Source organism: Gigantopelta aegis, chromosome 6 (genome assembly GCF_016097555.1).
Source record: "Gigantopelta aegis isolate Gae_Host chromosome 6, Gae_host_genome, whole genome shotgun sequence".
Classification (NCBI taxonomy): domain Eukaryota; kingdom Metazoa; phylum Mollusca; class Gastropoda; order Neomphalida; family Peltospiridae; genus Gigantopelta; species Gigantopelta aegis.
Genome location: NC_054704.1, coordinates 71,574,963 through 71,598,794, shown reverse-complemented (window position 1 = coordinate 71,598,794; position 23,832 = coordinate 71,574,963). Strand labels below are relative to the sequence as shown.

The 23,832-nt window shown below is 37.2% G+C and overlaps 1 protein-coding gene across 3 annotated transcripts in view; it reads left to right on the top strand.

Moving 5' to 3' along the window:
• Window positions 1-22,814, top strand: part of LOC121374181 (peroxiredoxin-like) — a 30,516-nt gene extending 7,702 nt beyond the window's left edge. For 2 of the 3 annotated variants that reach the window (XM_041501160.1, XM_041501158.1), the window contains exons 2-7: window positions 1,787-1,926; window positions 3,726-3,764; window positions 12,897-13,013; window positions 14,467-14,589; window positions 15,824-15,954; window positions 19,345-22,814. In XM_041501160.1, the coding sequence (XP_041357094.1) occupies window positions 1,793-1,926; window positions 3,726-3,764; window positions 12,897-13,013; window positions 14,467-14,589; window positions 15,824-15,954; window positions 19,345-19,430 (630 nt within the window). In that variant the 5' untranslated portion in view covers window positions 1,787-1,792 and the 3' untranslated portion in view covers window positions 19,431-22,814. The remainder of the gene's footprint in view (window positions 1-1,786; window positions 1,927-3,725; window positions 3,765-12,896; window positions 13,014-14,466; window positions 14,590-15,823; window positions 15,955-19,344) is intronic. The other variant, XM_041501159.1, reaches the window with a different exon arrangement.
• Window positions 22,815-23,832: the final 1,018 nt, after the last annotated feature.

Below are 23,832 nucleotides of genomic sequence, written 5' to 3'. Positions count from 1 at the left end.
GCAAGGATTTCATTGATTGGTTCACAGATTAATAATTATTGAAGGTTCATGTTCATAAAGGGAGGTTCAAAAGACATATATATATATTAAAAATTTGTTTACTTTTTATTTTTATTTGGAGTTTTTGTTTTTAACAGTTTTTTTTGTTTTTTTTAATCTTAGAAGAAAATTTAACACAATATTTTGTTTAATGACAACTCATAATTTTGTGTGTGTGTGTGTGTGTGTTTTAATTATGGCTATTTTGTGTTTAATATGATGTGATTTCCCTAGAAATTAGGCACGGCATGGTAGACCAAACACTTTTGGGGCATTTTCACAATTTTTTGGGCACTTGTTTTTCATTAAAAATACAAAAAATAATAATTAAAATAAACATTAATGTAATTTATGTACTTGCTTTAATAAATGAATGGCAAAAGATATAAAAGGCATATTTTATTAATTAATAATACCGTTTTGGATGTTTTATAAAGGCAATTTTAGAAATTAATTACTGAAAAAGGTTTGTTTAATCTTAGAGCAGCATGGCGCTGATTGAGGCAAGATGGTGCTATACTATTGAGGCATGGTGCTGCACCATGCTAAAACAAGCTAGGGAAAACACTATATGATTATTTGAACACTTGATCTAAATGAGGATGTGAAACCTTCCTCTATGACTGATAAAAAAAAATGTAACAGGTTTCCTTTCTTAGACTATGTAAAAATTACTATAATATATGGGGAACTATCCAAGGCTTCTGCAAGGGCTAGTGACTTTGTTAAACATTTGTCAAACACTGGGCCCATTGGTCTGTTTTTCGCTCCAGCCAGTGCACCACAAATGGTATATCAAAGGCTTGTGGTATGTGTTATCCTATCTATAGGATGGTGCATATAAAAAAATCCCTTGCTACTAATAAAAAAAAATGTAACAGGTTTTTTTTTCTAAGACTACCGGTATATGTCAAATGAGCAAATGTTTGACATCTAATAGCTGATGATTAAAAATCAGTGCACGGTCTAGTGGTGTCGTTAAACAAAAGAAAACTGTTTGTCAAACACTGGAAATTACTGAGCTCTTATTTGATTCCAAACCCATCTTGCTTTTGTCAAACATTTTGTAATTAATGGCCAATTTAAAAAGATAAATTTTTTTTACCATTTGTGGTTGATTATATAACTTACAAATTAACTTACATCTAGACTAAACTGTGGTTTATTTTTGAAGGGTTGGTATTTTTAAACAGTTCTCTTTCTCTTTGTCCGTCTGTCTGTCTTGTCTCTCTGTCTGTCTGTCGGTCCCTCTTTCTCCCTCCCTCCCTCCCTCCCTCCCTCCCTCCCTCTCTCTCTCTCTCTCTCTCTCTCTCTCTCTCTCTCTCTCTCTCTCTCTCTCTCTCTCTCTCTCTCTCTCTCTCTCTCTCTCTCTCTCTCTGTGTCTACAATAATAGTGACATTGAAATTCTTAACCATGTATTGACATTTATTGACGGCTGTATTTCTAAACGTAAAATTCTTGTTTTGGCTATCAGTGCATGGGGCTGTAATTTAATTTAATTATTCCCAAGTAGTTTGACCATTTTATTTTATAATATACTTTATTATTATATAGTAATTTTATTCCTATAAATATAATAAAAAAATTTATGTCTTCATCTGGCGTATAAATTAATATTGTTATTATTATTATTAGTTGTTGTTGTTACTGATATTGTATGATTTTTTTATCCGTTCGCTGACACCAGTTTGTTTGGTATTGTGCAATAAATTGAATTGAATTTCATTATCTCTCTCTCTCTTTCAGACAGACATGTCTAAACTTCAGTTAACTAAACCAGCGCCTGAGTTCAAGGCACAGGCTGTTGTGGATGGAGAGTTCCAGGACATCAAGTTGTCCGACTACCGCGGGAAATACGTCGTCTTTTTCTTCTACCCTTTAGATTTGTGAGTTGTACAATATTAGTCAAATTAACCTGCTTTAAGCACCTCCTTCTGTTAAGCAGTCACTTCTCTTTCATTTCTTCATTCATTCATTCTTATTTCCGAGCTTATATCCAATTAAGGTTCAAGCACACTGTCCTGGGCACACACCTCAGCTATCTGGGTTGTCTGTCCAGGACAGAGGGTAAGTGGTTAGTGAGACGTCGGGTGTAGTGGTCTTACACCTACTCATTGAGTTGTTAAAACTCGCTCTGGGTGGGAGCCAGTACCAGGATGCAAACCCTGTACCTACTAGCCTTATGTCCGATGGCTTAACTATTACTCCACCAAGGCCGGTAGTCACTTCTCTTTAGAGACTGATTTATTATTCCCTTTTAAAATTAATCTGATATTGTACGATGTACATGTATAACTTGTATAATGTTAGTGTTTTTAAGCTCTATCTCACTTTTTAGGCGACATCTGATTGTTACTATTAATTTGTAAAATTGTATTAACTTAAAGTAAAGTAGGGCTAGTGAATTTTTAATTGTGGCTAGTGAATTTTTAAATCACTGATCCCATGGCTAGTGGATTTTATAAAAATTCTAGAAGCCATGGTTTGATAGTTTTATGTAGTAACATATTGTACATGTTAATTAAGAGTTTTTGGTAAAAGAAATGATCTGATCAGTAAATTGGACATGTACATTTTGATAACAGTTGTGCCTCCAGTTATCATCATAACTAATGATTTATTACCGGAACTTTAATAATACAGTGGACTCTTTATCTAAATTGGATTCAAGAGGGACAGACAAAAACAATTCACCAGTATACACAGAGTACTGGATAAGATAGATTACACCCAAGCTATTGTCACTGGAAGGAACTTTGAGACTGAAGTGTGTCGGTTTACTTACAAATCCAGTTTAGACATATGTCGGCAGACCTCGTGGTGAAAACAAAATTGAGGGCAGTTTGCTCACCTACATGTATAACTAGCATGTCGATTATGGGGAGCCATGTACGCTCTTAATTACCATATCAGGCTTTAGATCAAAAGTTCACAGCTGAAAATCAAGTTCCTTGAACTAGTCTTGGAGGAGAGTCGTGTAATGTTAGCTCGCCTTAAACAGCGAAGTCTGTGGGGGTTCTGATTTTGTTTTTGAATGCAGTTCTTATTAAGTTATTATAAAATTTATCCTATAACTTACCCATGATATCCATGTCGTAAACCCATATGATAATTTAGTGTATTAACCCGGTTAATAATGGTATGCAAATTTGCAAGGTCGCTAGGTAATGTGTTGATGTGGATAGGTCATTTGCTTACAAGCCAACAAGACCTGTATACCTGAGCGAAACATTTTCAAAGATTTAGCTAAAATACTTGACGTCAAACTAATTGGTGGTATTCGTGATGATGTCATATTACCGATGGTGGCGACTTTAGAACTGTGATTTACTAAAAATTGAATTAAATGTTATTTTAGAAGTGTTATAGGATAAATAGAATTTGCTACTCATGTTTTTTAATATGTAAAATATCAACCTCGTCTAGGTAATCGGTATTTGTCTCGGCTGAACCTCGACAAATACCGATTATAGGATAAATAGAATTCGCTACTCATGTTTTCTAATATGTAAAATATCAACCTCATCTAGTTAATCAGTATTTGTCTCGATCGGCAGAGCCTCGACAAATACCAATTAACATACATGTAAACTAAGTTGATATTTTCCATATTAAAAAACACGTATGAAAATCCTCTGTATCGGCATGAGGAAAGAGATTCTAACTGACAATGCTTCTGTACCAGGTCGTGGACATACCCTTTAGACAACTGCTGCAAATACATGTACCTACGTGTGGTATTTAGTCGTTACTTCTCGTCAGGGCTGGCCCTAGGGTACATGTATGAGGCCATATGTAATTTTGTAAACCCGTAGTTACCATCTCTGATTACAGGGCTCAAATTTAACATGGCACAGGGTTTCTGTCAGAGGGTAAAATGGGTATTGGTGACAAATTCTTAAGTTCGAGCCCTGAATGACCATAGTTTGATGACGATTTATTCTTTGAAATTCTAATTTTAAAAGGATATAATTATTAAATACAAACCGGCCTCGGTGGCGTCGTGGCAGGCCATCAGTCTACAGGCTGGTAGGTACTGGGTTCGGATCCCAGTCGAGGCATGGGATTTTTAATTCAGATACCGACTCCAAACCCTGAGTGAGTGCTCCGCAAGGCTCAATGGGTAGGTGTAAACCATTTGCACTGACCAGTGATCCATAACTGGTTCAACAAAGGCCATGGTTTGTGCTATCCTGCCTGTGGGAAGCGCAAATAAAAGATCCCTTGCTGCCTATCAGAAGAGTAGCCCATGTAGTGGCGACAGCAGGTTTCCTCTTAAAATCTGTGTGGTCCTGAACCATATGTCTGACGCCATATAACCGTAAATAAAATTACGAGTGCGTCGTTAAATAAAACACTTCTTTCTTTATTAAATACAAAAACCCAAGAATATCCTCCCCATCCCCACCCCCTATATCCAGTATTAGAATTTTAGATTCTACAAAATTTATATATGTTTAAAACAGATTTGATGAAAAATGGATACCGTACAGCCTTTGTATTGGGCCAATTCATTATACCCTAGGGCCCCCGTGGCTTTTCATGTTTTGTTATGTTTATGTTCATTTAATCCAGATTTCATGGTTTGAGGGGTTCTGTTGCTTGTGTGTCCCTATAGTACTCCTTAAGCGGCTTTCTCATGATGCAGTTAGTCGCACTGATTTATAAGAACATACAAGACTATTAAAGTTGTTCCAATATATGGGTAACTTATAGGCCACTTATAAGTGGCGTATAAGTAAAGTATATTCCACTTATAAGTTTGTATAAGTTATTTTCATAAGGTAACAAAATCTAAAGTTCAAGCCCTGTATTAGAGCCTTTTAATGTCTAAAATTATATAATTGTAAATACGTTTGGTCCGTTTTCTTGTTTAAAATATCAGTGTCCTCATATCCAATGTGTTTCAAGCTCCCAGGACGGTCTCATTAATTTATAAACTATTGTTTTACTAAAATGATTGCTTCGGACATATAATTATATTTGTGACATTTATACATGTAACAATCAATATTTCAATGTTTTGGTGGTGTTTTGTTTTTTTGTTGGTTTTCGTTTTTTTCTTTTCTTTGGAGGGGGGGGGGGGGGGGTGGTAAATGCCTATTCAGGGTTGTGCCTAGACAATTTTGAGTGCATTCAATTTGGGTTTTTGGGTTGTGTGTACAATGTAGGGGGTGTCAGGACATATCCCCAGGTAACTGTATACCCACCACAGCCTGACATTCCAGGGAACATCCCTGTTATGTTGTTTCAAAACTACAACAATCTGGTTGATACAGTGTTGACCAAGTGTCAATATAACACATACATGTACTTATATTGACACTTGGTCTAGTAAACAGAAAGAAACCCACTGCTTCAACATAGGCTTCTTATAACAATAAAGCAGTAAGGAATTTTTTACGTCCATTTTTCTATAGGCAGGATAGTACATACCACTGGCTTTGATGTACCAGTTGTGTAGCACTGGTTAAGATGAGGGGGGGGGGGGGTGGCATTCAACTAAGGATGATCAATTGTGCAGGCCACCATGCATCTAGCTCTTGTAAAGCGCTCGCCTGATCTCCGCCGAATGGCCCATTGGGCTATTTCTCGTTGCAGCTAGTGAATCACAACTGGTAAGTGCTATTCTGTCTGTGGGATGGTGCATATAAAAGATCCCTCGCTACTAATGGAAAAATGTAGTGAGTTTCCTCTCTAAGACAAATTACCAAATGTTTGACATCCAGTAGCCGATGATTAATAAATCAGTGGTGTCGTTAAACGAAACAAACTGCATCCCACCCATATTGTATGCTAATTAATACATACTGGAAAGGTATTGTTCAACATGTATACGTATCTTTGGGTCATCGCAACTTGCCTTTAATACAATGTTAAATAAGAAAAGGTGAGAATACATCCTGGATAGCTTCTTTGTTCTATGCACCAATAAGCTGTTGGCAAATATCTAAGATCCTGTTTCATGTAGAAGGATTAATTTTTCTGTGCTAATACATCCTGGAAAGCTGGTATGTGACATACAGGCTGTGTGTGTCACAATAGACCTACGTAACCTCACAATATGATATCTAACCCATGATACGATATATATCAAGATACCTGATTCAGAGGGTTTTCACAGTAAAACAAGTTGAAACTTAAGTGAAAATTGTTCATAAATAAGAAATAAAGATGATAAAAGTGAAACCTTGATTAAACACAGTTTTATTGTAGCAATTCCATATCATAAACATATTGACATAAGCAGGCACATATATTCTCTGTCCACTTAATGTCTTTCCGGTCAATAAGTACATCTCAGTATAGACTGGTGTTAAAATTGATAAATCGATACAAAATTAAAATATAAATCGATAGATGGTCAAAATATGAATTGATACACAAGCAAGTTTATCGTATCATCAGCAGTAGTATCGTGATACATCAATGCATCAGTGTATTGTGACACCGGCCTCGGTGGCGTCGTGGTTAGGCCATCGGTCTACAGGCTGGTAGGTACTGGGTTCGGATCCCAGTCGAGGCATGGGTTTTTTAATCCAGATACCGACTCCAAACCCTGAGTGAGTGTTCCGCAAGGCTCAGTGGGTAGGTGTAAACCACTTGCACCGACCAGTGATCCATAACTGGTTCAACAAAGGCCATTGTTTGTGCTATCCTGCCTGTGGGAAGTGCAAATAAAGGATCCCTTGCTGCTAATCAAAAAAGAGTAGCCCATGAAGTGGCGACAGCAGGTTTCCTCTCAAAATCCGTGTGGTCCATAACCATATGTCTGACGCCATATAACCGTAAATAAAATGTGTTGAGTGTGTCGTTAAATAAAACATTTCATTCTTTCAGTGTATTGTGACAACCATAGTTTTAAGACGGACAACTGCCAACAAGGCAGCCTTCAAACTGCCCCCCTAGGCTTCAGTAATGTTGAAACATACCCAGCCTACAGAAGTATCTGTACTCTCCCTATGGCTGTTGACTCTTTCATTTCAATTTTTTATTTCGACTTATTTTCGTACTTACATGTATATCCAATTATGGTTCAAGCATGGCTGTCCTAGGCACACACCTCAGCTATCTGGGCTGTCTGTCCAGGACAGTGGGTTAGCTGTTAGTTGGTTGTTGGTTAGTGTTTGGTGAGAGAGAAGGTGTGTGGCCTTACACCAACCCATTGAGCCCTTAAGAACTCGGTCTGGGTTGGAGCCGGTACCGGGCTGTGAACCCAGTATCTACCAGTTTGTAGTCCGATAGCTTAACCACTGCACCACCAAGGCCGATGTTGTTGACCAATACAACTAACAGAAATAAATATTGTTAAAATCACAAACTTAAAATCCAAGTAATATTATTAATAAGTGTTAAATACTTAACCTACTATACCATTAATAAGAGACCCCTGGTTTTCTTAAACATTAACTCACTGAAACTCACTGAAGTAACTTGTATACAGCAGAGTAAACAAATGAAGATTGAATTTGTATAGTTATAATTTCAGCATGCAGAAGAAGACTAATAAAATAAAATGCACAATATCTGTGAATAGTTTTAAAATAGACAGCTGAGTCAACATATTTTTCAAAATGAGTTGTTCTTAGTGAGTTAAATTTAAAAACAGATTTATGCAAGCTGGTTGTTGGGGTTTTTTTGTTGGGTGGTTGGTTTTTTTTTTTTTTTAACCCTCACACTTATTTTAAATTGCAAGGCTTGACATACAGGTACAATAATTGGGTCACTGTAATCTACTTTGGCGTGATTAAGGACCTTTAAACTTGGTATTCTAAAACCCAATTTCTCGTTAACAATTGAACTATGATCCACAATTCAAATGAAAACATAGTTTTGTCTGTTGATACTTGTAAGTATGCTCTGAAAAATACTATTGAGAACATACATGTGTTAATGAGTCTTAAAAAAAAGTGTACTTAACAAATTGTTTCGTACATACATGTACTTGCATTAATATTACTAAACAATGTATGTGCTTGATTTTCACTTGAATCAGGAATCATAGTAATCAACTAATACAAAATTGGGTCTTGGACATATCTCCCATGAAGTGTCCCTTAAATGTTTACTGTTCTGTTCAGCTTAATTATTTTACTGTTTATCGGTTTTTTGTTGGTTTTTTAAAAACAATTCTATTTAAATTATTATTTTAAATAGCCAGATATTTATTGCAAATGTTTTCAGGGCCGTAGCATTAAAGAAACTTAAAGAAAATTCTCTTCTTAACTGTTTAAGGATTCAACTTTTAGACTATTAACTACTCAGTTGCGCGCCCCCCCCCAATTAAAAAAAAATCCTAGCTACGGCCCTGGTTTTGGCTTGTTTATTCAGACCAATCCAGAAATCATCAAATAGGGATGTGAGTGGGAACATATATTTTTTTTATCAGACTTGGTCTGATTTGTCATACTTTAATGGTTTCTACTTACTAAGCATGGGCAGAAAATAATTTGTATGTACTTGCAATCCCACAGTCTGTGATTATTTCTGGAATAGTCCTTACATTTCTTTTTTTCTGCTTCACAAAACATGTTAACAGAGACACTGATGTGTGTTATTATAATTATTATTTATAATGGTAGAGAATCTCTAAGAGATGTTAATTTTAGTGGTAAGGACATTTTACTGTGCACACAGGTATAGGGTGTTCATTGTGTTTTGAAATAGGAGATCGTTGGTTATAAAAAGAAGGCTATGACAAACGGGACCTAGGGGAAACACTGCTATGTAATTACACAAGTTAAGCAAGTATGTCTGCTCTATCAAAACAATACGTACAAAGTTTGTACAGACCTTGAAAAGTATTCTAATTTTAGGACTATGTTTGGAAAGTGCTTGTAAAACTTTGCACTTAGTAAACATGGATTTTATGCTTAAAAAATTATTGAGTTTTATGTTTATTACTTGCATGCTTTAATTGATTCAGAAAAGACTTGAATTTAAAAAAGAAGATTAAAAGTATAAATTTAAAATGCTTCAAAAAAAAGAAGAAATGCATACATAGTTCGACAAATAACGCTAGTTGAATTCCTTTGTTAAATACAGTTGCATGTATGCCTGGACAAATTCTAAGAAAAGATAATCAACCCTGGAAATGGTTTCTATGCTACTGCCCAGTGGGGGAAAAACTGTTTTCACACCATATTGCAAAGTTTAACAAATTTGCTAAACAACCACCATTTTCATTAATTTTGTGATTTTTGTTTTAGTTCACACACGTAGCTCTCATCCCCATCATCCATCTCCCAATAATTATTTTAAATTTGTTCCCATTACCTGCCAAACAGAAAATAAAACTATTTAAACTAAGTACGCATAGAAAAAAACATGCAGCAGACCCTCTAAGCACCATTTAAAAAAAAAAAATTACTGGTATTATGATGCTAAAAAACCCAAACATTTGTCTCCCCAAACCCTATTCCTCGGTGTTCAATGTCAAATTCTGGGACAGTTGAGTCCTTTATGTACAACTACAACAAGTACAGTGTACCTGCATGTTTCGGAAGCAGGTGTACCACTTGATATGTCACATGGTTTGTTGATTACGTGTATTACCTAGCAAATTAACACCATGCACAGCTTCCTGCTTCCCACTGAGTTAGAAATGCCACATCATCTTGGCATTCATGTGAAAATTACTGCATTTCTGTTGATGTGACTGCTAGTGAGAGAGCTCCTGTCACCAGTAATTACAGCAGATGTTGAATTTTATATAGGGTTGAAGGGATTGTCCAGAGTGGTAATTCTGCCATCGTAACCTGTTCCCAACTTATTTTTATTATTATTATTATTTTTGTTTTTTTATTAAATGAATAAAATTACTTACCCAATATTTAAACATTCTCTCTTTTTTACGACATCAGTGGCTGTATATTCAATGTGTTCATCATCTGATGTTTAAAGTGCTAGTATAAAGTGGACTTTATTGCCCAATAATTTTGTAAAAATGTCTGTTAGGAATTAAAGTGAAGCTTTGTTTAACAACGCCACTAGAGCACATTGATTTATTAATCATCTGCTATTGGATGTCAAACATATGGTAATTTTTGACAGTCATAGAGAGGAAATCCGCTACATTTTTCCATTAGTAGCAAGGGATCTTTAATATATGCACCATCCCACAGACAGGATAGCACATACCACAGCCTTTGATATACCAGTCATGGTGCACTGGCTGTGACGAAAAATAGCCTAATGGGCCCACCGACTGATCGATCCCAAACCAACCGCACATCAAGCGAGCACTTTACCACTGAGCTACGTCCCACCCCATGAAGCTTGAACTGCATACATATATGTACTACAAAGACTACATGACAATCAGAAGATTATTTATAGCATATGAAGTGTTATAAATTTAAAACGAAAATATATTTAATATGTAATTTCAGTCATTACTCGGAAACATTTTCTTTCTATTTCTTATTCTTAATTTAATTTTGACAGTAATGGTTTGTTCTATTAAAGATACCTGGTAATATATCAAAAACGTTTTCTTATTCTTATTTTCTTCTTCTTTTAACTTATTTTCGTGCTTATATCCAATTAAGGTTCAAGCATGCTGTCCTGGGCACACACCTCATCTATCTGGGCTGTCTGTCCAGGACATTGAGTTAGTGCTTAGTGAGAAGAGGGTGTACCGTAATGGCCTTAACCTACCCATTGAGTTGTTAAAACTCGTTCTGGGTGGGAGCCAGTTTCAGGCTGCGAACCCTGTACCTAACAGCCTTAACCATGACACCACCAAGGCCAGTATTCTTAATTTAATTTTGACAGTAATGGTTTGTTCTATTAAAGATATCTGGTATTTATATTGAAAAAAACAACGAACAAAAATATAGACAGATAATGCTGATTAGATTGCGTCACATTGACATTAAAAATAGTCAGGTGGTGAGGGACACGCCTAGAGGACAAGCAACGTGTAGTTTTAGAAGGTGAGTGGTCTTATTCATAATGTTAAAATAACATTTTAAATGTTGCCGAGGTGGGTGGGCAGGAGGATCAAGAAAAAATATGACTTTCCTTTATGTAATTGTTTAATATACACCTTATATACATATATGTATTTCCAATTTCTTAGCAGTATACCGCATGAGTGTACATACGGATGTATGTACTTCATGACTTGTATATATTGTTAATGATGTCATGTTGCTTGAAAACATCTTTGCAAGTTGGTACGGTATTTTCTGAAATGTGAACATGTAATATTGTAATATTTGAAATGAGATTTTTATATATATATATATATATATATATATGTATATATACAGGTGAATCAATCTTAAGTCATTTAATGATTTTTTACATGGACAATGAATTTTCACAAATAATTTATACATGTACGCATACATATATGTATATATATATACACATGTACGCATACATATATGTATATATATATATATATATATATATATATATATATATATATATATATATATATATATATATATATATATATATGCGTACATATATATATGCGTACATATATGTATGCGTACATGTATAAATTATTTGTGAAAATTCATTGTCCATGTAAAAAAATCGCTATTCACCTGTATCGGAACTACATTGTATGACAGTAATCTAATTTTTACTACCTACAGTAGTCTTACTCTGTAACAGTCGGATAACACTGTACATTAAAGTTAAAGCCTGCATAATGCCATTAAATTATGATTTCCCCCATTGTTTGCCTAGTTTGCATTTCTTTTTAATATACAAAGTGTGTACAGCTGGCACAGACTGGCCTGGTTACAGCTACAGTATAGTTTTTGTAACATCAGTGTGAGAGTTGGCACGTACACACAAAATGTCTTATGGGCAGCATGATCCCACAGAGACCAAACTTCTTAGAAAAAATATTTATATTAGAAACTGTTATATAAACATTAATGGACATCTGTTTTCTGTTTTAGTACTTGTAAATGTAGTTCGTAGACATTGACGTGTGATAAATACATGTATATATTAACCATTTATGTATACTGTTACATGTATATATCAAGGTATATGTAGAATTAAAAAAAAAACCCACATTAATGTCTCATTCTTGTATATATAGTTAATTATTTGTTATGGAAATAGATATTTGATTTAGCATATCTATACAAAGATGCATTCATACATTTATGAGTATAGTAGACAGTAGTAATTAAGAGTTGGAAACTTTACCTTAGAATAAGTGAGAGATTTCTTGGGGTCTCCCACATTCTATTTTTGTAAAAGACTGTTCATAAGAAAAGGGCCCTTATGCAAAATCTTTCTTTTAGTTATAAATTGCAGTATATAAAATTTTACTTGAATGTATCAGGGCTGCAGTTAACAACATCGTTTCTTATTTATTGTTATTTTGTAATACCTGAAATAAATTGGTTTATGATGTGTGTAACACAGGGTGGAGGAGGAACTAATTAGGTTATTTTACAGATACAATAAGCAGCACTTCCTGAATTGTGTATTAAAAAGCCATGTTATTAGGGTTATTTGCCATGGAAAGGTATATATTAAAGATCCCTCAATGCTCATACAGACTGGATGTGACTGTTGCGACTGCGGCATGTTTTTAAGGCATATATACACCATATACGATTATTTCATTGCGGCAGGTGGCATGCATTTTCATACGCACACATCCAGTCTAGACGCTCTCATTAAAACAAATGCATTTCAATTTGTTTTTAGTCAGACCTCACGCACACAGCACATTAACTCTATATGAGCCTTTAGTGAAGCAATAACAGACAAGGATTTTCACTAGCAAATTTCATGCAAATATATGTACCTTGTTTCGGAAAAAAAAAACACTGTATAAAATGGTCAGTGATTTTGTATGCGATTTCTTTTCCAGTACCTTTGTGTGTCCAACTGAAATCATCTCATTCAGCGACAGAGTTGAAGAATTCCGCAGTATTAATTGTGAAGTGTTGGCTTGTTCCACTGACAGTGTTTTCTCACATTTAGCATGGTAAGTGTCAGTTTTCTGTTGGTGTAGACCTTTTGTGGGGGTTTTTATTATTATTATTATTATTATTATTGTTTTTTTAAATTTATTATTATTTAATGACACACTCAACACATTTTATTTACGGTTATATGGCGTTGGACATATGGTAAAGGACCACACAGATATTGAGAGAGGAAACCCGCTGTCGCCACTTCATGGGCTATTCTTTTCGATTAGCAGTAAAGGATCTTTTATATGCACCATCCCACAGACAGGATAGTACATGCCACGGCCTTTGTTACACCAGTTGTGGAACACTAGCTGGAACGAGAAATAGCCCAATGGGCCCACAGACAGGAATTGATCCCAGATAGATCGCACATGAGCCGAGCGCTGTATCGCTGAGCTACATCCCGCCCCCCCATTTTGTGTTAGGCTGGTTTTCATTAAAGCATCAATATCAAATATTTTGTTTTTAATAATTCAACATTTTGGAATAGGTCATTCGTTTTCAGTCACTTATCGTAACGTGTTATTCTTCTGCTGGTTTCTATCGGGAGATCTTTGTCACATAAAAGTGCTATTAAGAGCTAATGAGAGCATCATGTTGTCATGACAGCTGTTCAGTTTCAACAAAAAAATGTCAAGCAGACTTAAATGTTGTAGTTAGGCAGTTCACAGTATTCCAGTGCTCGTGAACAATACATGTGTTCATTAACGCTGTAGTTAGTTGTGTGATAAGCAGTTTCATATAGGATGGGGAAGGAGAGATTGTAGCTTTAAAATGATTCACCCACAGTGTAGCCAAATGTATCGTGTTCTTTGCCTTGTAGTTTCAACACAACTGGTATATCAAAGGCCATGGTATGTGCTATTCTGTCTGTGAGATGGTGCATATAAAGGATTGCTTGCTACTAATGGAAAAAATGTAGTGGGTTTCCTTTCTAAGACAATATGTCAAAATTACCTAATGTTTGACATCCAATAGCCGATGATTAATAAATCAATGTGCTCTAATGGTGTCGTTAAACAAAGCAAACTTTACTTTGCCTTGTAGTTTGTGTATCAGGTTGGTTATGTACAGCATGTCCTTGTTCCAGTTTAGCCAAATGTGTAACCATTTGGTTACAGTCCATGTCCTTACTTTGTCATTGAACTATGTACGTGCAGTATAACCAAGTGGTTATGGTACCAACTTAAATACCCTTTTACTTTGAGCAAGTGGTGCCAGGTGGTTACAACTCAAGTATCCTGTAAATTAGTGGTTATTACTTCATGCTAGGTAACAATATAAACCCTACCAAGGAGTATATAAGTTGGGATTTTTGGGTGTGTGTGCATTAATTAATATTAAAAGATCAGAATTTTGTATCTATAACTTGGATGTCAATCCTATTAAACAAACATCAGGCTGGAGTTGTATTACTACATTTAAATTATCCTGTGGTGTTTGTTTTTTTAAAATTCAATTTAGGGTGAACACACCACGAAAGCAAGGTGGTTTGGGGCAATTGAAGATTCCTCTGATTGCAGACAAGACAATGGAAATATCCAGAATGTATGGCTGTTTGAAGGAGGATGAGGGCATTGCATTCAGGTATGGTTGATATTAGTTTTTGAAATAGATTAATGTATGTCTGCTTCAAGGAGGATAAAGGCATTGCATTCAGGTATGTTTAGTATCAGTTTCTGAAACAAGGATGAAGGCATTGTATTCAGGTATGTTTAATATCAGTTTCAGAAACAAGAATGAAGGCATTGCATTCAGGTATGTTTAGTATCAGTTTCTGAAACAAGGATGAAGGCATTGCATTCAGGTATGTTTAATATCAGTTTCTAAAACAAGAAACAAGTTCTGTCCATATGTAATCCTAAGTTAAAGAGGGATGTAGTTCAGATGTTTGAACCCTTGCCTCATATGTGGTGGGTCAGAGGATCGACCGTTCTCGATGGATCCATCATGTCTTTGTTTATTTTTCACAGTCATTGGCATACAACTGGTACACTGAAGACTTGTATATATCAGGGGTGGGAATTCTCCTCAGATCAGCTGTTTTCCTCTCATGGAACATTGCGTTTTCTCGCATTTTAATCATCCTTTCCTCCCAAATATGTCAGATGGCACAGATTTTAACCTAGAATTTCAAGAATTTCTGGTACCCCTCTAGATTTCATCTTTTTTTTACAGTTCACCAGTTCCCACCCCTGATATGTGTATGTGCTGGCCTGCTTATGGTTAAAAGATACTTTTGGAGCTATTTGGTGCAGTGGATTTTAGGGATGGGAAGGTTTTGGGGTTGTTGTTTTTTTGGTTCGGTTTTCGGTTTTTGGTCCATGGTTCAATTTATTTGTGGATCGATTTATTCACGATACATTTTACAAGTAGTACAAGTACGCCAATTACCATACATACATTTTTATAAACTATTTTATGAGCAAGACATTTTATTCTTAATTGTCATTTGTAAAATAATTCGGAATATAAATTTATATCTTGACTAGAAAACAAAATTGCATTTTTACCATATCATGTTAGCGTTTTGGGTCTGGGATACTTGGGTAATGTGTTCCTAGTGGATTGTCTCTCAACATTTTAGCAATAGTTTATAATGTGTTGAAATATCCTTATTAAGCACGTAAGCCTGAATCACAATAAATATTTTTAAAAAACCCAACATAATAATGAATGAAATACAAATACATAATCAAGTCAAATATCCTAACCCATTATTTATTATTTTATTTTAGTATTATTCCTCCAATTTAAATTTTATAGAACCTGTAGTTTACAAACTCGGTATGATATATAAATACGTGATTTATTTTTCTAGGGGTCTGTTTATAATAGACGACAAGGGTAACCTTCGCCAGATGACAATCAACGATCTGCCGGTGGGTCGCTCTGTAGACGAGACTATCCGCCTAGTGCAGGCTTTCCAGTTCACAGACAAACACGGAGAGGGTGCGTATACTGATACAACATACTTAGGATAAAGCTGTAATAATTTCTTCCAGTCTAACATCCTTACAGAGTTATACATTGTTCATCGGGTGGTTTGGGGATGTTGCCGAATGGTAAAGGGCTCACCTGATGCACGGTCGGTTTGGGATCGATCCCTGTCAGTGTGCCCATTGGGATACTTCCTGTTCTAGCCAGTGAACCATGATCCCCGTCAGTGTGCCCATTGGGATACTTCCTGTTCTAGCCAGTGAACCATGATCCCCGTCAGTGTGCCCATTGGGATACTTCCTGTTCTAGCCAGTGAACCATGATCCCCGTCAGTGTGCCCATTGGGATACTTCCTGTTCTAGCCAGTGAACCATGATCCCCGTCAGTGTGCCCATTGGGATACTTCCTGTTCTAGCCAGTGAACCATGATCCCCGTCAGTGTGCCCATTGGGATACTCCCTGTTCTAGCCAGTGAACCATGATCCCCGTCAGTGTGCCCATTGGGATACTCCCTGTTCTAGCCAGTGAACCATGATCCCCGTCAGTGTGCCCATTGGGATACTCCCTGTTCTAGCCAGTGAACCATGATCCCCGTCGGTGTGCCCATTGGGATACTCCCTGTTCTAGCCAGTGAACCATGATCCCATGTGCCCATTGGGATACTCCTCCCTGTTCTAGCCAGTGAACCATGATCCCCGTCGGTGTGCCCATTGGGATACTCCCTGTTCTAGCCAGTGAACCATGATCCCCGTCGGTGTGCCCATTGGGATACTCCCTGTTCTAGCCAGTGAACCATGATCCCCGTCGGTGTGCCCATTGGGATACTCCCTGTTCTAGCCAGTGAACCATGATCCCCGTCGGTGTGCCCATTGGGATACTCCCTGTTCTAGCCAGTGAACCATGATCCCCGTCGGTGTGCCCATTGGGATACTCCCTGTTCTAGCCAGTGAACCATGATCCCCGTCGGTGTGCCCATTGGGATACTTCCTGTTCTAGCCAGTGAACCATGATCCCCGTCAGTGTGCCCATTGGGATACTTCCTGTTCTAGCCAGTGAATGATCCATGATCCCTGTTCTAGTCCCCGTCAGTGTGCCCATTGGGATACTCCCTGTTCTAGCCAGTGAACCATGATCCCCGTCAGTGTGCCCATTGGGATACTCCCTGTTCTAGCCAGTGAACCATGATCCCCGTCAGTGTGCCCATTGGGATACTCCCTGTTCTAGCCATTGGGATGAACCATGATCCCCGTCAGTGTGCCCATTGGGATACTCCCTGTTCTAGCCAATGAACCATGATCCCCGTCAGTGTGCCCATTGGGATACTCCCTGTTCTAGCCAATGAACCATGATCCCCGTCAGTGTGCCCATTGGGATACTCCCTGTTCTAGCCAATGAACCATGATCCCCGTCAGTGTGCCCATTGGGATACTCCCTGTTCTAGCCAATGAACCATGATCCCCGTCAGTGTGCCCATTGGGATACTCCCTGTTCTAGCCAGTGAACCATGATCCCCGTCAGTGTGCCCATTGGGATACTGTTCCTGTTCTAGCCCATTGTGAACCATGATCCCCGTCAGTGTGCCCATTGGGATACTCCCTGTTCTAGCCAGTGAACCATGATCCCCGTCAGTGTGCCCATTGGGATACTCCCTGTTCTAGCCAGTGAACCATGATCCCCGTCAGTGTGCCCATTGGGATACTCCCTGTTCTAGCCAGTGAACCATGATCCCCGTCAGTGTGCCCATTGGGATACTTCCTGTTCTAGCCAGTGAACCATGATCCCCGTCAGTGTGCCCATTGGGATACTTCCTGTTCTAGCCAGTGAACCATGATCCCCGTCAGTGTGCCCATTGGGATACTTCCTGTTCTAGCCAGTGAACCATGATCCCCGTCAGTGTGCCCATTGGGATACTTCCTGTTCTAGCCAGTGAACCATGATCCCCGTCAGTGTGCCCATTGGGATACTTCCTGTTCTAGCCAGTGAACCATGATCCCCGTCAGTGTGCCCATTGGGATACTTCCTGTTCTAGCCAGTGAACCATGATCCCCGTCAGTGTGCCCATTGGGATACTTCCTGTTCTAGCCAGTGAACCATGATCCCCGTCAGTGTGCCCATTGGGATACTTCCTGTTCTAGCCAGTGAACCATGATCCCCGTCAGTGTGCCCATTGGGATACTTCCTGTTCTAGCCAGTGAACCATGATCCCCGTCAGTGTGCCCATTGGGATACTTCCTGTTCTAGCCAGTGAACCATGATCCCCGTCAGTGTGCCCATTGGGATACTTCCTGTTCTAGCCAGTGAACCATGATCCCCGTCAGTGTGCCCATTGGGATACTTCCTGTTCTAGCCAATGAACCATGATCCCCGTCAGTGTGCCCATTGGGATACTTCCTGTTCTAGCCATTGAACCATGATCCCCGTCAGTGTGCCCATTGGGATACTTCCTGTTCTAGCCAATGAACCATGATCCCCGTCAGTGTGCCCATTGGGATACTCCCTGTTCTAGCCAATGAACCATGATCCCCGTCAGTGTGCCCATTGGGATACTTCCTGTTCTAGCCATTGAACCATGATCCCCGTCAGTGTGCCCATTGGGATACTTCCTGTTCTAGCCATTGAACCATGATCCCCGTCAGTGTGCCCATTGGGATACTTCCTGTTCTAGCCAATGAACCATGATCCCCGTCAGTGTGCCCATTGGGATACTCCCTGTTCTAGCCAGTGAACCATGACTTGTATATCCAAGGCCGTGTTATGTACTATCCTGTCTTTGGGATGGTGCATATAAAAGATCCCTTGCTACTAATGGGAAAATGCAGGGGTGTTCTCTCTAAGACTATATGTCAAAATTACCAAATGTTTGACATCCAATAGCTGGTGATTAATAAATCGGTGTGCTTTAGTGAAAGAAAACAAACTTTTTTCATACATTAGGGTTGTTCTGTCGGAGGCATTCTCTGATTTAATTTTTTCCTAGTCCAAACCAATGCCCTACGAATGGTACATCAAAGGCAATGGTATGCAATTTCCAGTCTGTGGTTTAAAGTGCATATTAAAGATCCATTGCTGATAATGGAAAAATGTAGCGGGCTTCTGCTAAGACTATTTGTCAGAATTAACAACTGTTCTACATCCAATGGCCGATGATTCAGAAATCAATGTGCTCTAGTGTCATTAAACAAAGACTAAACTTTTTTTAACTCTGCTAGTATGACTAGTAAGAAGGAAAAAAATATACAAATAGTGGCTAACAGATTTAGTTTTTTCTCTCATTCTAGTCTGTCCAGCCAGGTGGAAGCCAGGATGCGACATAATGCTATTTAACTCTCCTTGTATGACTAGTGAGAAGGAAAAAAATATACAAACAGTGGCTAACAGATTTCGTTTTTTCTCTCATCCTAGTCTGTCCAGCCGGGTGGAAACCAGGATCGGACACCATGAAGCCAGACCCTAAGGGCAGCAAGGCCTATTTCAGCAAGGCCAATTAACTACAGTCGACTAGTCCATAACGGACTACAGAGCAACAGTCCACTAGTGAAATACGGACTTGCAAAGAATGTTGACCCGTGACTGTAGAGCCATGCAATTTAGATAGAGAAACGGACAGTTACACGTGTAGTTTAAAAACTGCCAAACGGCCAGTCTTAAGTAGTACATACACATGCCTGTACATGTCAGTTCTCTAATGTGTATTTGTTTTTAATTTTACTGGTTTTTTAAATATTGTTTTCTACACAGGTTATATATAGAATCTGCTAAAGTGCTATGATTGCATATCCAGTGCATTAAAAAAATATTCGAAATGGTTTTTGGGTTTTTTGTTTTAAGTTATGTAATGATTTTGCATATATGTTGCTTTTATGTGAGGGTTAACAAGCTTCTCTTTTTTTAACTTATGGGGCATTACAAACTATTGCAGTATCACATGCTGTAATATAAACTATTTTATCTGTATATTTTGGAGGGAAAAACTAAATGTGACAGTTTAAAAAAAAAAAAAAAATGCGTGGAAAATAAATTGTGTTTTGATCAATTTCTTTTCTATTGTTTATGAAACTATATGCACTGATCACTGCACTGTAGCAGAAATCTTTATGTTAATAATTAAACAGCCATTAAAGTAAAGTCTGTTGTTAGTTACTTCTTGTTAGCTAGTGCTATTGTTTTTACTTCCAACTTTAGTTTTGTTTACATTTTAAAGGGGCAGTCTCCAAGTTCCATAGTGAACAAAAATATTTTTTTAATTTTTCTTGTGAAATCATGTATGTAAAGATTATACAGTAAAACCTCTATAAATGAGGCTCTCAGTAAACTGGAATTCACTCAATATTAGATGTTATTCATGGTTCCTTTTTAAATATCGGTGCAGAACCAGAACCTCTATACATCAGATACCCCTTGAATCTGGATTTTTTTACTTGGTTACTTGGGTGTCCAGTTTAGAGGGCTTGTACTCTAATTTGAATTACATTTCCACAAAAAAATTACATCCGAATAATTTCATTACTACTATTTACAAATCTATATAATTGCTAATCCAGTAAGGGTGACAGACAGCTTAACACTTGACATCAGTTTAAATTTGAATCACATCTTCTGGCTAGTTTTTTAATGGACATGTGATGAAGATTTTGTTTTTATATTTTTCACTATGGATTCTCTGGGAAACCGTTGTTTTTGCCAAGTGACAACACATAATTCTGATTTCCGTGAGTTAATTATACAAATGAATAATTTGATTTTTTTTTAAATTAAAAATACATGTACAAATATTAAACTGTGACGCTTTAAGAATGCACCTTTAAATGTGATTATTCGGGTACATACACTTGTAGGTGTTGGCTTGTCTAGTCTCGGCTGTGTCTGTTTTATAAGTTTTTGTGTTTGAACTGTGTGTCCTGCATGACAAATTGGAGTTGGAATTCTGGTAGACAAAAGGGTAGGGGGAGGTCAGCAGTCTCTGAAATGTACGACCCAGGGATTTTTTTTTTTTTTTTTTTTTTTGATCATATATCAAATAAAATGTTACTTTTTATTTTTTTGATCATATGTCAAATAAAGTATTTACAGGCTGTTCTTACTGTCAAGCAATTATATGTAGGGTCTCCACGAGTACTCTGATACGGGTCGATTCTAGCAAGACTCGAGTCCGTTCATAGGACTCGTGTACCCGTACAAGGTGGAATACAATGAGCAACTATAATACAATGGACAATGTAGGACAATAATTTCAGCAGTAGATAATCAACGATATAAGTTACACAATAATTACATGATCATGCGCTAGTTTCTCTTTTTAAACTGGCTGGCTGTCCATCACAACACTTCTACAATACAGTGGCATGATTTGGCATCCATGTTCAGTGCTAGAATTAAGATGCATAATGCTAGTATTTTACTTTATTCCTTAATGTCATCATCATCTAATGTAAGTGTCGGGTACTCGGGTCTGGGTTGAGTGACCTTTGAATACTCCAATATTTTGGACTTGTAGAGGCCCTAATTATATGAAATGTTTTGGGTTTCTACTTTGTTTTTTCATGCCACCACCAATTTGCTATATATGGTACCAGGGCTGAGTTCAGCCAGACCAAATAGAAAAACGTCCGCTAGACTGTTTTATGTGCATCACAGTAAACCATATAGCTATGTCGGGAACCAGTCATATAGTTTGCAAATGTTAAAGAAATGTTAGCTGGTTAAACTTGGGGCTGTTTTATGCCATTTTTGCATGGCTTCATTGTCAACTACCAATATAGGAAAGTTTTTAAATTTGTAATTGCACAATTTTGATTTCCCATGTCAAGAAGTAAAACTGAACATGGATGTGCTGTAATCATCAAAAACAAACAAAACAAAACAAACCCAAAATGTTTTTTTAATGTTTTGAACATGAATGTAATAATCTAATTACTACGGCAATAAATGTTGGTCGTATTTCATTAACCTAAAATTTTTAAAACGTTTGTTGAATTTAAATGTATGTGCGGTCATTATGAACAAGTGATCTTTATGCAGATACATGTCTGTATGTTAAATGAAGATATACTCAACCCAGACAGTTAAGAGTCTGAATATAAATCTTCCGTGATAAAGAATAGATATGTTCGCATTGTGTGTACACTACAATAAATGCCCTATTGCAGGTCCGTCTGTAATTACTTGCAGATTTGATTAATTTCTCCACCCATGCATTTGGTTGTGATTAATGTTTTTCTCCACATTAGTTTAGCATTTAGTTTTTACAGGGAATGGGCGACAAGCAGAGCTCATTTACATGCTGCACGAGTTTGGGAAGAGGTTTTGTATTTACTTGCAGTAATCAGTACTTGTATTTTGGAATGGTAAATTAAAAACAAGTTGTGAGAGGTATTCTCTGTACCAAGAGAACTATTCAAGATCATAGTGGATTGTGGTTATTTTGTGTTTAGTGTTGAAAGTTCCCTGTATGCATGTGGTCATAGCTTAAATGTCATTTGCCAAACTGATTAGTTAAAATTGAATGCACATGTATGTAATTTCACCAACAAAATTTAATAAAATCTTGTTCCAAAATTAACCTTGTGCAGGTTGCTTGTGGATTTTAAAAAGTTTTAAAATCGTGGAGATTAATTAAGAAAACCTTTTTATGTTAGCTGTTTATTTTTCAGGTAACATTTGAAAAATGCGAACAATATTTTGTGTTTGGTTTAACTATGTAAGGTGATGTAACTATCAGTTTGGTGAAATACGTATTGAGATTGGATCAAGTTTGAGCGGACTTCAGTCTGTCCATCTAAGTAAACAGTTTTGTACGTCCATGCAGACATCAGATCATGTGATCATTGAGTGTTTAAGGTGTTGTTTGAATAAAGATCTTAAATATAAAATGATGTGCAGTCTTTGTTGTTGTTGGGTTGGTTTGGGAGGGGGTGGGGGGGTCTTTCTTTCTTTCTTGGGACTTCACATAATGTTGGATTTTTAAAGTGCAGGGTTGTTACTTCCACAGGTATCCCTAACCGGCCTCGGTGGCGTAGTGATTAGGCCATTGGTCTACAGGCTGGTAGGTACTGGGTTCGGATCCCATTTGAGGCATGGGATTTTTAATCCAGATACCGACTCCCAACCCTGAGTGAGTGCTCTGCAAGGCTCAGTGGGTAGGTGTAAACCACTTGCACCGACCAGTGATCCATAACTGGTTCAACAAAGGCCATGGTTTGTGCTATCCTGCCTGTGGGAAGCACAAATAAAAGATCCCTTGCTGCTAATCAGAAGAGTAGCCCATGTAGTGGCGACGGCGGGTTTCCTCTCAAAATCTGTGTGGTCTTTGACCATATGTCTGATGCCATATAACCGTAAATAAAATGTGTTGAGTGCGTCGTTAAATAAAACATTTCTTTCTTTCCACAGGTACCCCTAACCAATAACGCCTAATGTGTTTAGTTACACTTCTTCTTTTTGTGCTGGGGTGTCGTTAAACATTCATTCATTAATTTTTTTATGTCTGACATCCAATAGCCGATGATTAATAAATCAATGTGGTCTCCGTAAACAAAACAAAAAAAAACCCTTTTATATTCAACTACCGTAGAGTATTAGTACTTGGGGTTTTTGTTTGGGGGTACCCGTGGTTACTCGCATTTAAAAATGAGATGAAATTATCTTCAAAAGTTGAAAACTACTATACCATACTTAAATTCATCCTAAATTAGGTGAATCCAAATATGTCCCACAATAGTCCACATTTTTCACTAGAAAACAAATTAATAACAAAAATGTAGCCAAGTCGTATACAAAATTCTGGCTAAATCTATTAGTTTAATAGCATATATAATAAATTATTTTGTTTTCACTTACACAATTTAATATTGGATGATAAAAAAATGATTTTCTGAAGAACTGGCATGTTTG